Below are 12,696 nucleotides of genomic sequence, written 5' to 3'. Positions count from 1 at the left end.
GGTCCCTCGGGGGCGAGGACGAGGACGAGCAGCGCGGCTCCGGCGGGCGGTGGTTCCTGCTGGGGGCGGGTTAACGGGGGAACCTGATGTCGGGCCGTGACTTGCCGTATTCTGTGCAGGCAGGGGTGTTGCATCGCTAGCTGGCTGGAGAGCACCCTGCTCTGGAGGCCCTCCTTTCGGAGACCGGTTATTCTCCTCTGCTATATTTCCTGGGAACTTGTTGATCGTTTTGTGGCTCTCTGTTAAAGTCTGTACTAAAATGAGTGTGTGTTTCAAGCAGTTACCAAAAATGGCTTTTATTAGACTATCAAGAAGCTTAGCAATGACATCACTCAAGTAGGTAATTTACCAAGCGTTCAGTGGACAGGAGTGACTGTTTCATGTCATCGTTTTTATACAACACACTTTGTCTGAGGCCAGTCACACGTTGGCTTAGGCCCCAGTACTGATGTGCTTAGCCACATCCTTTCCCCACCACAGGAACAGCTCTGTGGACTTCACTACTGCAGCCATTCATGGAAATAAAGCTAAGAATGGACACAGTTATTTTCGGGAGCCTTATTTGTAAATAAAGGGTATAGCAGTGCAGTCTGAAGGATATCTTGCAGTATTTTTCCAAGTTGTGCATACTTTTTATTGCCCCCTACTGAGTGGGGCTGTGAAGGTGATAACATAATCCTGCTTTAGGCTAAATCATGCGGTCTCTGGGCAAACTGATTCCTGAGAGGTTTTAGCTGAGTTGTGCATAGTGTTTTGGGCTCATTTACGCTTCTGTGACGTTGTATGTACAAAATGACAGATTTCAGTGGCCTTGTTGATTAAACTCTGCTTTTGATGGAAGAACATCGTTATTTGTCCCTAGGCCTGATATACAATTCAGTGTGTAATCTTCTGTCTTATTGTAAGAATCCAAATGTGTAGTTTTTATCAGCTATAAAAATAATGGTCAAGCCTGGGTTGAGCTGAGAAAGGAGAATAAGAGAACATAAAATAGTGTAGCTGCAAATGGTTTGAGGTGTGCCTTTTCGTGTTTAAACTTGTGTATGGCCCCAGGGAAGATATTTTTGGTGAACCTATCCCTTCTTCTACTTAGGTAACAAGATCTAAGCTAAGGTAGAATGTCCCAGGGATCCCTTTTCAACTCTTAAATCAGAGACATGTTCTGTGCTTTGGTACAATGTTTAATCAGACACCTTTGCTACAAGTACTCCTCTTGTCCTGTCTCCCCCCGCCCAATCACTTTTCCCACTGTAGGGCTAATTTAGGTCAAACTTGTGAGTTACTAAGGGATTTTCATCCAGACATCATTCTGAAGGATTAATGGAATTGGTTGCTCACCTTTGGGGGAGGAAAGGGATTTTGCTGTTAATTTTTTCAAGCAGAGGATGAGCCAAGCAGCGATTTCGGAACTATGGAGTCTTCTAGGCCCAAAGAATATTGCTTCACTTCTGGGATGTTTGTTTGCATTTTTCCAAGAGGATCACTAGCTTTTCTTTCCATTTGTCTTGCTAGCTTTCTAACTCCGACTTCTTCAGTTTCATTTTCTTCCCCCTGTCTGTCTCTGCTCTGCCTCACTTCCTGTGTTTAAATACCAGTTGACTTCTCTTTAACTCTTCTCTGTTTCTCCTCTTCTCAGATTGTGGAAGCTACTCTGACTTCCCCACCCCCCCCCCCCCTCCACATTTCCAGCTATTGCAGGAGTTTCCTAAATCTCCTGGGTGATACCAGAGTGCTGCCTTTGTTGCCTTATTTGGGACACTACCCAAACCATATGTACTCTTTGAGAAGCTGGGAGGAAGGAGATAGTTCCCCACATGCTTACAGTATGTGCGCCCAGGTCTGGTCTTTCTATTCCCATCAGTTTATTGCATTGAGTCTCAAGTAACTGGGTTCATATTTCCACCTCCTGGGCACAAGGCACTGTAGACTTCCCAGAAAGGTATGACAAGTGATTCTTTGCTTCCCCTGTGCTGTCAGTTGTTCCGTAGCTGTCCTGGTGAATTTGTTAAGCAGGGGATTTTCTATGATACATTCGTACTGATGTTGTTAAGTAAAATTTATTTTTTCAGGAACTTCAGCATAGGCAGAGGAAAGTCTGCTTCCCTTAAAGTCTTTCTGGTCTCTTCTATAATTGTTTTATGTCAGAAATATGTGGGGGTTCAGACAAACTTAGAAAATGTTTTTCCCTTGGATGTCCCAAGCCATAACATGGGGTCTCCCTTGGGATCACTGAGAGCAGTTGATACTGTCTTTGAGCTGACAGGTAAAGGTGAAGCTGAACTTCAGATAGCAATAATCTTCAGGTAGCAATAATAATAATACAGAAAAAAAGATGTATGTTTAGCTTCTCCATGTTAAAGTGGGAAGTAGAGGGTATTCTGTTTTTCAGAGCACATCCTTCTAGTGCTTCTGACAATGGCTGCAGCTGCCTTGGTTATTTAATGAGCTAGACGCAGGCTCCTCTGCTTCCAGGCTGCACCCTGGAGCGGAGGCGTGGAGTGGCTCTAGCTTTCCCTGTCCTTTTCCTCCCTGGAGAGAGGGATGTGTCCTTCTCTGAGCCCGGAGGCAACCAGCAGGAGAGCATGTGGGTGCTGCAGGGGATATTTTGTGGAGCACAACAACAGGACTGAGGAAGGTGACAGATTGGTAGCTTCTGGTGTGGAGTTGCAGGGGTTTATGGAAGCAGGAGTAAGACCTATGAGGCTGTAAGGCTGTTGTCTTTCACATCCCTTGATTAATGGAGTTGATTAAACTGTATTATTATGCATCTGGGTTTGATTTGGGGAGTTTATGGAAGATTTTTTTTTTTCCCACACACACACTCTAAATTTAGTGTCCTAGCTATTTTTTCCTCAGTTGAGTATCCTCGGGTTTTTTTCCTTCATGATGTAATAATTTACTAGTTTACATTTGTGTAATGTACCAGTGTAATGTGGTGCTCTGGAACTGGGAGAAGAGCAGGAGAGAGAAGAAGGTTATGCAGTTATGTTCTTTATTTTTTTATGATTTCTTCTCCAAAAAGCCACAGAATTGAAAAATGCGCTGGTAAAGTTTGTTTAAATTCAGAGAATTTTCATCTGTCTTCCCACATGAGTGTTCAAAACCTTGTTTTTGCTGCATGAATGCTTATATTTCAAAGTCAGCATCAAAGTTCCTAAGGCTAAGCGAGGAGATGATTTAGCACATTTTCCTGATTGCAGCTTGTTGTGATTGTGTCTTTCCTCCAACAGTTATTTTGCTTCCCTGTTTCTTTTGGCGTTCCCCAAAATAGTTCTTCCAGGCAAACACTATAATTCTTATTCCAACTAGCACACAGTAGCGAGTCTCTTGCTCCCACCTGTTTTTACCTGCTTCTGGCAAGAACATTGCATGTCTATCCCTTTTGAAAGGTATCTGCAAGCCAAAATGAAATGCCTCTACCACTTACTTGGAATGAAATGCAGTTTAACACCACATACAACATCTTCGCTGATTTTTGGGGGAAGCGGTGCCAACATGACTAGGACAGCTTTCCTGAAGCTGAGTAGTACTCAGAATCCTGATATACAAGGGTGAGGACCCTTCAGCCCAGCTGGCACGACAATTAGGTGACAGTGTCTTTCACTTCTTTCTTGGCCACGCTGAATTGTATGGTTATGTGACTCTATGTTCTCTCTTCAAAAAAAAAAATTCCCCCACTTAGTGGCACCTGTGGCAGCATGTGTGTGTGTTATTTGCATATATTAAAACAGGAATATGGTTTTGGTGTGTGAGCCATCAGAGCCTGAGGCTCTTGAGATTGCCAGGAGAGCCAGAGTTAAGCTCTGGAACTTGGGCTTCATAGCTGGTGTAAAGTGCCAGCCTGTGCAGCATGCCTGCTGGAAAATGACTGGTAAATCTGGACTGAGCTGGTTTAAAAAAAAATGCTGTGGGGAGTCCCTGAGGCCTGCAGAGGAACCATTCATGTTTAATATATTTTTTCCTGCCATACAGTTAAACTAACACAGTGCTTAAATGCCTCACAATGATGGAAGTCTGCTGTGGAGCTGTTAAGGTTCAATTTTGAGGGAAAGGGAAATAATTTGGCAGAGTGAGAAATATTTTATAACTGCAGCAAATATCTAATGTGGAGCGCATTTATACTGTCACAGATTCTTTACTGAACCATCCAGAAATGTGACAGATGCTCTGCCAGGAAGAGCTTTATCCCTCTAAAGTTTGCTGGGAATTTTTTCATATCGTGGTTTGGGAATAAATAAAGGAATGTATTTTGAATAGATAAACTGGTCTTAAGTACGTGAAAATTACCCAGATAGTAAAACTTTTAATTTGGGTTGTAGTGGGTGATGCATTATGAAATACTAGCTGTGCGTATTATGATAGTCTGAAGTTTGTTTCTATTTGTATTACTGAAGTATCCTAGAAGCTGACTGCTGGTTAGAAGACTTGGGTGGGCTCTTTTTTGTTAATCTCGCTGCTGTACACTATATTCTACCTGGCTGAAAAGAAAGAAGAGCTCAGTCAAATTTGCCTTGGGATTCCAAACTGAATTCTTAGGTCTCTCTTGACAATAGCACAAATAATACCCAGTATTTTATTCTGAGTTTTAGCTTAACAGATCTAAAAGCAAGTTGATATTTTTCCGTGGTTCTTTTAAGTTTTGCTGTCTCTCTGTCATACATGGATTCTAAGCTGTGTAATCATTATTTCCAAAAGCTGATTGTAATAATTATTTCCCCCACCTCTGCACTCACCTCAGGCATTTGGCATGGGGAACAGGCCAAGGGAAGTGAAGGGGACCGTGAGCAGCACCAAAACAGCAGAGGGAAACCTAGGAATTGCATCCAGGCTTCCAGAGTTTTTGGTCTAGGTCTCCATTTGCTGTGTAAAAGTACTTTTGATGATGTTTCTGTGAATGTCAAAGCAGGAAGATTTTCTTCACCTTGTGTTAAATTTAGTCATTGCTTCTGCATTGACTTCTAACAATGCTTATGGCTCGCATGTATTGATTATATGTTTAACTCTCTTGTGAGAAAGCGATACCCAGAAGCACAGAGTGAAAATCATTCAGTGCAGTTACTGTCTTGACTTGTTATATAATCAGCATGCTTATTTCTCATACTTAATTTCCATGTAATCTTTATTTAAATAATATGACATCTTCAGAGCCTTTCAACTTCATCCTTATAATGTTCTTTAACACTTTGTTGTCTGTCTCTTCAGGGATGATTCTGTCCCAGAGGATAATATTTGGAGGGGTATCCTCTCTGTGATTTTCTTCTTTCTAATCATCAGTGTTCTAGCTTTTCCTAATGGTGAGTAAGGTTTATACTGTTTATACTTCACTTTTTATAATGTGTGAATTTCTTTTTATTGCCACTATATTTATTTTGATTTTTATTAAGGTACCAAATTTTTTATGTATTTTTTTTCTTTACTCTTTTGAATTCCTTTATGTTAAAGAACAGTCTAAAAATGGATTGGAATCATACTGAGCAGAGATAACGGTAAAATGCAACTTATTTATAGCTTGTCTGTATCTAACAAGGAAGTCAGGTTCTCAAAAGCAGTGTCTCTATTTGCAGGTGCGCAGTTGCAGCTCAGATTGCTGAGTAATAATGCTGCCAGATCCTTAAATAATTTTTAAAAGGAGTCTGCCTTGGTGTGTTTTAACAGAAGTGTCATTCTACAAATTCTCAGAGATATAACACCTTACATAAACCACCTTACCAGAAGCTAGCGATACTTGAAATGGTCTAAGTCACATTACAATGTAAAACCCCAGTTGCTCAGCAGAAGGTTAAGTTGGACAAAGGTTTTGGTAATTGTGTGAGGAGCAGAAAGTGCAAAAAGGTACAAACCCTCATGTGACACTTAATTCTGAGGAGGAAATGCTGTCTTCCTGTTTGTTTGGGGTTTTTTTAAATGTATTTATTTATTTATTTTTAATTTTTACTTATTGCTGTCAGCAAAAGCATAATTCTTGGGTCAAGTCTAAACTGTCTCAGGATTGGCAGTGTTCAGGAAAAAACAATGATTGTGCTCAGGGCAGCTTTGTACTTCAGAGTTGGGATGCGTTTTTCCTCATATTTTAAAAATCATTAATCCATACTTTTCACAAAGTGCTCCCTGAAAAACTGAATGCCAGAGAAAAATGAGCTTTATGCATACAGTGGTGAAAGAGCAGTCCGCAGTGTGTGCTGAAAATATTTGTTCAGCCACTTCTTGCTACCTAAATGTATGATTCATGTTTAGAGGTTTTCCAGTTTCACCAGGCTTACTTTCTCTGCTCTTCACATTAACTGAGAGGTTTTTAATCTAATAAAGTCAGTTTAATCACTGGCTCTAAAGTAAATAGTATTGACATTGGTAAAGAGGATAGGTATCTTCTTGTCAGATATATGATACTCAGTTTGGAAGTTTTAGGAGGCCTGTTTGCTAACATTTCGTGGTCATCTGAAGGCTAAGCACCATGTTTCTTTGCTAACACACAGAAATTTGTACTTGATGACTTCATTGGGAGCAAGCCATGTGTGAGCTGTGGTCTAGAAACCAGATCAAGAGATCCTCAGGTGACACCTGATTTATGGTGTCTGCTGAGCAAACAGCATACTACTGTTCTGGAAACATCTCCATAAAAATAATGGAAAAATTTGTCTACACCCTACTAATTGGCAGTCTCCTTTTCCTCTCTGAAATCTGCTGTTACCACTTTTTTTTTTTTTAACATAGAGTCCTAGCTTTTGGGTATATTACATAGTTTGATGGAGAACTGATCCGTGCTCATGCCAAATCCTCATATGGGATATACTCCAAAATAGTTTATGTGGTTCTTATTGACTGTCTTCTAATAAGCTTCTTTACTGTCCACAGGACCATTTACACGTCCCCACCCTGCAATATGGAGAATGGTTTTTGGTAAGTTTAAGTTGTGTTTCTGACTTTTTCAGTGCTTCTGTAGGACCGTCCATTTTAACTTTCAGATGAATGGAATTGTCATGAAACATAATTGTGCATCAAACTTGTGTGAATGTCACTTCCCTCCCACTTCTGAGCAGTTGCTTATAATCTGTTCTTAATTATGTTTGGGAATGTTGTTGTAGTTTCTCTGTGTCAGGATGGTATAAATTAAATCACCAGAAAGGGATCATTCATTCTGATACTCTGTTTTAATCCTGTTTTGTGTTTGTGCTTCCTAATCTCCTTCCCCGATACCCTTCCTACTGCCATCTCTTCCCACCCCAAAAAGGTTTGGGTTTTTATAGCTACTGCATATACTATCTGACTTCTAACTAAATCCAGTTTAGTAGGGTGCTTCTTTTCGTTATTGGCAAAATAAAATGTGCTATTACTTTATATGTTTATTATATTGTATCATTGTATAGGTTAACATACATTAACATTTATTAATATTCTTAACATGTATATATTCATATTCTTAACTTATTTCAGCAAAAATACCTGTAAATATTAGTTGCATTCATAGTTCGGAAAATAATTCTAGTAACTACGGAACTGAGTGAAATCCTGCTCCTTAAACATCTGAATTACATGGCAAAAACCTAACAAATTTTATTTTGAAATAATTCAGGATTCACAGAGCCTTTAAGCACATTTGCAGAGAATTAGACACATTTGATTTAAAAGCTGATCTGTTTCTTTTTAAGGGGACTGAATGTTTCTCTCTCCCCCCACCTTACATAGCTAAAAATAAGTAGCCTCCCAAAGTAGCTGATTACTCATCTGTTGACATTGAGAGGATACTGTTGATTAGGTAGTACTCATTAAAGAATCCTGTTCCTCGTGAAGTTTGGGAAACACAGGTACTACTGCTCGTTTCAGGTTTCAGCAAATGTAAAGTAAAAGGTCATTCTCAGTGTTGATACTGTCAGAGCTTGACCCCCTGTACTTTTGGGGAAAGGCTGCACGCAAAATCAAGAGCAACGTTTTTCCCCGTGTAATTCTGCTGCTTCTGGCATGGCTTATTTAGCCGTGCTTGAGGTCTCAGACCTGTTCAGTAGATGAAAGGCAGGAGCAGTGTGTCCTCAACATTTCAGGATGCACCGTCGCCTGCAGGCTGTACTTGTAGTAGTGTGGCATCTGTTTACCTGATGTGTTTTTAGGATGTACTGCAGAGGACAGTATATATACTTTCTGTTCATGTGTGTGTACTTGAACGGAAGTTGTTCTCTGGCATACACTGGGGATTAATAACACTTGAGTTCTGGTTATAGTTTAAAATATCTTTTTAGAATTGCTATAGTTTATTTTGGATGGCAGATACTAAGTTTATTCACATTAATCTTTCTGCCTTCCATGACATTGCTGCAGGATACAAGTAAGTTTGAGTGCTAGACTAGGAAATAGTGTTTATGTGCCTCTTCCTAGATATCTGTGAACTTGTAATGTAACAGTGTAAAGATACGCTCCCAACAGCAGCTTCATCTACCCATAGACCTACACCTAGGACTCTTAACTTCTTACAAGTTTTTATTTAAAAAAAAAAAATCCATGTTCAGACATTGGGAGGAGAGAGGCGGTAGTCCCAAATGCAGTAGTGTTTCATAATTTATAATGGTGTGAAAACAAATAATAATCTTTACCTTTAAAAGCTTCAAATGGCAAATTTTCCAGCTCACAAAAGTAACTCAAACATGCATTAGTTCATATTTATAGCTACTCTTTATTGCCAGCATAGCTCAGAATTGCTAGGTGGGATTATTAAATTGATCTTTGTGTTGAAATCTGCATATAGGCTTAGGGACCTGCATTAGTGAGACCAAGAATACTTAAAGCAAAGGGACAAAACTAGTCCAATCCTGGGGTCCTAACGTATCTCTTACTAAAGAGCTTCCTGATCACGGCCTCGTACTACTTGTGTCTAAACTGAGTAGACTGATTTTTGTTTTGATTGGGTTCATGCAGTCGAGCATATATTATATCACTTGAAACAGGAGGTGATATGAAGGGCTGAGTGCTCAAAGATTACCATCTGACTTATGTCTCTTAAGCTTTTTTGCATGTAACCACTGTATGTAGAAACCCCATTTGTACAAACTGGGCCTGTATAGAGCAACAGTTTGAAAGCAGCTTTTTGGACTCTGTGTCCCAAGGAGTTTTGTGAGTGAACATGATTTTAAAGCTGAGTCTTTTTGCAGGTCTCAGTGTGCTCTATTTTCTGTTCCTGGTGTTCGTGCTCTTCCTTAACTTTGAGCAGGTAAAAGCAGTGATGTACTGGCTGGATCCTAATCTTCGATATGCCACAAGGGAAGCAGATATTATGGTATGTATCCATGGCACTTTATTGGACATTTTGGCTACTTTAGGCATGTTTTACATGAGTGGGAAGGGATAAATCTGGATTTGCTGGCATCAGCAGTGCAAGTTTGTGCCTATACGTGACAGAGTCAACAAGCCTTTTGTATCAACTGCTATTTATTTACATTGAAATCAATTGGTGTGAAAAACAGTCTTCTCTCTGTTTTTTTCTAATGCAGATGTTCCGATGAGTGTGCAATAGGGAGTGTGAGATATGTTTGCACTGGGGTGGCTTTGGATTCCTTTAAATAATAGATATGAGCCTGGATACTGAAAATAGACTTAGCATGACAGTATCTAAATGAGGCCTGTATGGTGTGCGTGTCCCAGATCAGTTTTTTTGATGCCACAATGCTGCACTCAAAGAACTTTGGTCTTGCCTTATTGCTCTGAGCTTAGTACATGACTGGCATGCTACTGAGTATGTGGAAATCCGGGTACAGCAACTGCAAGGGCTCTGCTGCCTTCCAGTCACCCAGCTAAGCACTGGTGCTGTTTACCATTGGGAAATTACTTCCATAGACCATGATCTGGAGTGGCGTGGAAAGCCAGGCTTGTTCTTCTGCCTGTTGAGCAGCTTGCAAAGAATTTTCAATACAGAGAACGTTCCCCTTCAGGTGAGGACACTAGCACAGGGAGTTGAGGTAGTAAAAGGAGGCCTGGGAGAAGTATGTGAGTATGTTGGGAGGCAGGCAGAAGAGGGTGTGAGCAGGTGAGCACCAAGCAGAAGAGGATTACTGCATGGAGAGGCAAGAGTTGCCAGTCTTGACCTTTTCACTATTGCATCAAATTACTGCCCACCACCTGACCAGTGTGCTTCCTTGCCCTTGGGTTTGCATATCTGCGCACCATTGTCACCTGTTGTATAGTAGGTGCTGTTACTGGACTCATGCCTCGAGAGTAAGGAAATATGCTGCTTGTCTTTAGCAACTAGCAATTTGCTGCATATGCAAACTACTGCACAGCACCTCAGCAGCAGTGGCTGCAAACTCCTGCCCTGTAGCACATAAGAGGGAATGGAAATCTTTACAGTGCAGTAAGCTTACATTAGTTGATTGATAGTGAGGGCTGCATACAGGCTCCTTACCTGGAAAACTCTGGATGCTTCAGGTGTTGCATCTTAGCTGATCAGCAGTATGTGTTGTGCAATTCCAGCATCCAGAGTAGGGCTGTGACTTTCTGTTCTGCAGATGCGTGGTGGTGGTGAGGCGTGGGCAGCCTGCTGTTAGGGTGGTGGGAGGACACATTGCTAAATGGAGCATGAGCATGGGGGTTAGTGGTGTTGCTGAGCAACAAAAGGGAGCTGAGACGAGGAGTCTGTTGGTAAGTCAGATTCACCTGGCTCTCCTGTCATCTAAGTTTGAAATAAATAGATTCAAGTCAGGGGAGGACTAGTATTACTATTGGCACAAAACCACAGTACGGTAGATTCCCTGACTGTAGCAGCCAGTGGAAACTTGCTCTGTACTACTTTGCAATCCTGATACTGTCACTTAAAGTTGGAGTAAATTTTTAAAGTGCAACTATAATGAAGGCTGCAGCTTGGTGTCTTGCACAGGGCTGGCAAAGTTGCTTGAGTATAAAAGAAAGTTCAAAACATTTTACTGTATGACTGGCAGAGCTGCAGCTGGAAAGATGAGAGAGAGGGGAAAAAGCCCCAGTAAAAATAAAAGCAAAAAAGCAAGAGCCCTGCAAAAAGCTTACTTCTGAAGTAACCTCGTTGTGTTCACTCATCATAGAGTTTCAGATATCATGGCGTAGCTATGAGCCTGCACATTCCATTGTGCATTCTGTGCTTCTCATGCTGGCAAATGAGCCAGTTTCAGCTCTCTTTGGGTACATGTGCTAAAGCTGCAGCTTTGCCATCCTTAGGACAGGTGGTACACCTTTCTCTGAATGACCAGCAGCACTGGCATGTGTGAGAAGCAATACCATGCTTTCACTTCAGGGAGCACCAGCAGTAAGGGTTACTTACAGTTTCATAGTGGGACTTAACTGCCTGCTGATAGAAGTATTTGTGTGAAGTTGTGCATTCTTCTCTTTATAGAGACCAGGATTTAAATCTTTCTCTGCCATCGCCTTTTCAACTCGATCATGATTCATTTGTGCAGGATTAGCAATAGTTCTGGCCTGAAAGAGAATCCTTTCTTAATTCAGCAGCACTGAGCAGTGCTGTGTTGTCACCTGCAGGTGGCAATGTATATTTTAGGAGGGTTGGAGAGCAGAGATTCTTTAAAATGTGTGTTTCCAGCTGGGAATAGTTCAGTTTGTGCCCAGTGACGAGACAACCCCACAGATGCAGCCTCCTGACGGCACATAGATTTTTTTTTTTGTTGGGCGGTGATTTCTAGCACTTGCTGTATAACATGATGAGAGAACACATTTCCTTTGTTATTGATGACTATTAATTAATATAATATTCTTAAGGAATCTGCCACTCATCTGTGACAAAACAGTTGCAAGTTTCCTTTGGTTTTTTGTTTGGTTTTTTTTTTTTAATTCAGCCCTGTGACCGAACTTTCTCAATATGAATGTGTTCTGGGAAATTGCTTTCGTGAGGAAAATAAGACACAAAAGACACTCAAATGAACATTGAGATAAGTAACATAACATCACAAACTGGTGAGGATTAGCCACTGATGAGCCACATCTGAACACTAGACAGCATCAAAATAGGGAAAGGTGGTTATTTCAAATCAAGACCCCAAAGAAAAGCAAATAACTATTTTCTGGAGTATTGTTTGCTGGTTTTATTATTATTGATTTTGTTGCTCCTGCTCTTCCTCTGTCACATGAGAAATACATGCTCCTTCAGGCACCAAGGTCTATTCTATCTCCCTTTAAATTAGAGCTGTACTGTGATGACACTGAGTCTTAATACTGGAAGTTTTCCTGCAGAGTTTAGAAGGACAAGAAAACAGAATAATGCTTATTTTAATATCCTTATAATTTCAGGCTTGTTGCACTGGATAGAGAGAAGTTTCTTCATTCTAGTGTTTCTGAAGTGGCCTGTTGATCGAGGTTTTTTGTTGGTTTGTTTTTTGGTTGTTTTTTTTTTTCATTAACAGGAGTATGCTGTGAACTGTCATGTTATCACCTGGGAGAGAATTCTCAGCCACTTTGATATATTTGCTTTTGGGCATTTCTGGGGCTGGGCTATGAAGGCTTTACTGATCCGCAGCTATGGGCTGTGCTGGACTATTAGTATCACCTGGGAGCTCACTGAGGTAGGCCACCCATTTATCTTAATTATAAGCAAATGTATAAGACTTGAATTATTCTTGGGGGCAAGTGCAAACGTTACTAGAAGGATGACTCCCTAGTTCTCAGTATAGGTTTACATTTTAAGCCTTATAAACCAGATGCTGAGCAATTGGTGCAGTTGCATTAGTGGACAAC

The 12,696-nt window shown here is 40.7% G+C and overlaps 1 protein-coding gene across 3 annotated transcripts in view; it reads left to right on the top strand.

Moving 5' to 3' along the window:
- Positions 1 to 2,114: 2,114 nt before the first annotated feature.
- Positions 2,115 to 12,696, top strand: part of PTDSS1 (phosphatidylserine synthase 1) — a 29,940-nt gene continuing 19,358 nt past the window's right edge. For 2 of the 3 annotated variants that reach the window (XM_009324407.1, XM_009324405.1), the window contains exons 1-5: positions 3,063 to 3,587; positions 5,203 to 5,294; positions 6,853 to 6,897; positions 9,138 to 9,262; positions 12,366 to 12,524. In XM_009324407.1, the coding sequence (XP_009322682.1) occupies positions 6,888 to 6,897; positions 9,138 to 9,262; positions 12,366 to 12,524 (294 nt within the window). In that variant the 5' untranslated portion in view covers positions 3,063 to 3,587; positions 5,203 to 5,294; positions 6,853 to 6,887. Of the gene's footprint in view, positions 2,270 to 3,062; positions 3,588 to 5,202; positions 5,295 to 6,852; positions 6,898 to 9,137; positions 9,263 to 12,365; positions 12,525 to 12,696 lie in introns of those variants that run through there. The other variant, XM_009324406.1, reaches the window with a different exon arrangement.

This window comes from Pygoscelis adeliae, unplaced genomic scaffold (assembly GCF_000699105.1).
Source record: "Pygoscelis adeliae isolate BGI_AS28 unplaced genomic scaffold, ASM69910v1 Scaffold145, whole genome shotgun sequence".
Lineage (NCBI taxonomy): Eukaryota > Metazoa > Chordata > Aves > Sphenisciformes > Spheniscidae > Pygoscelis > Pygoscelis adeliae.
The sequence above is the reverse complement of the archived record's forward strand: the minus strand, read 5'-3'. Positions and strand labels throughout refer to the sequence as shown.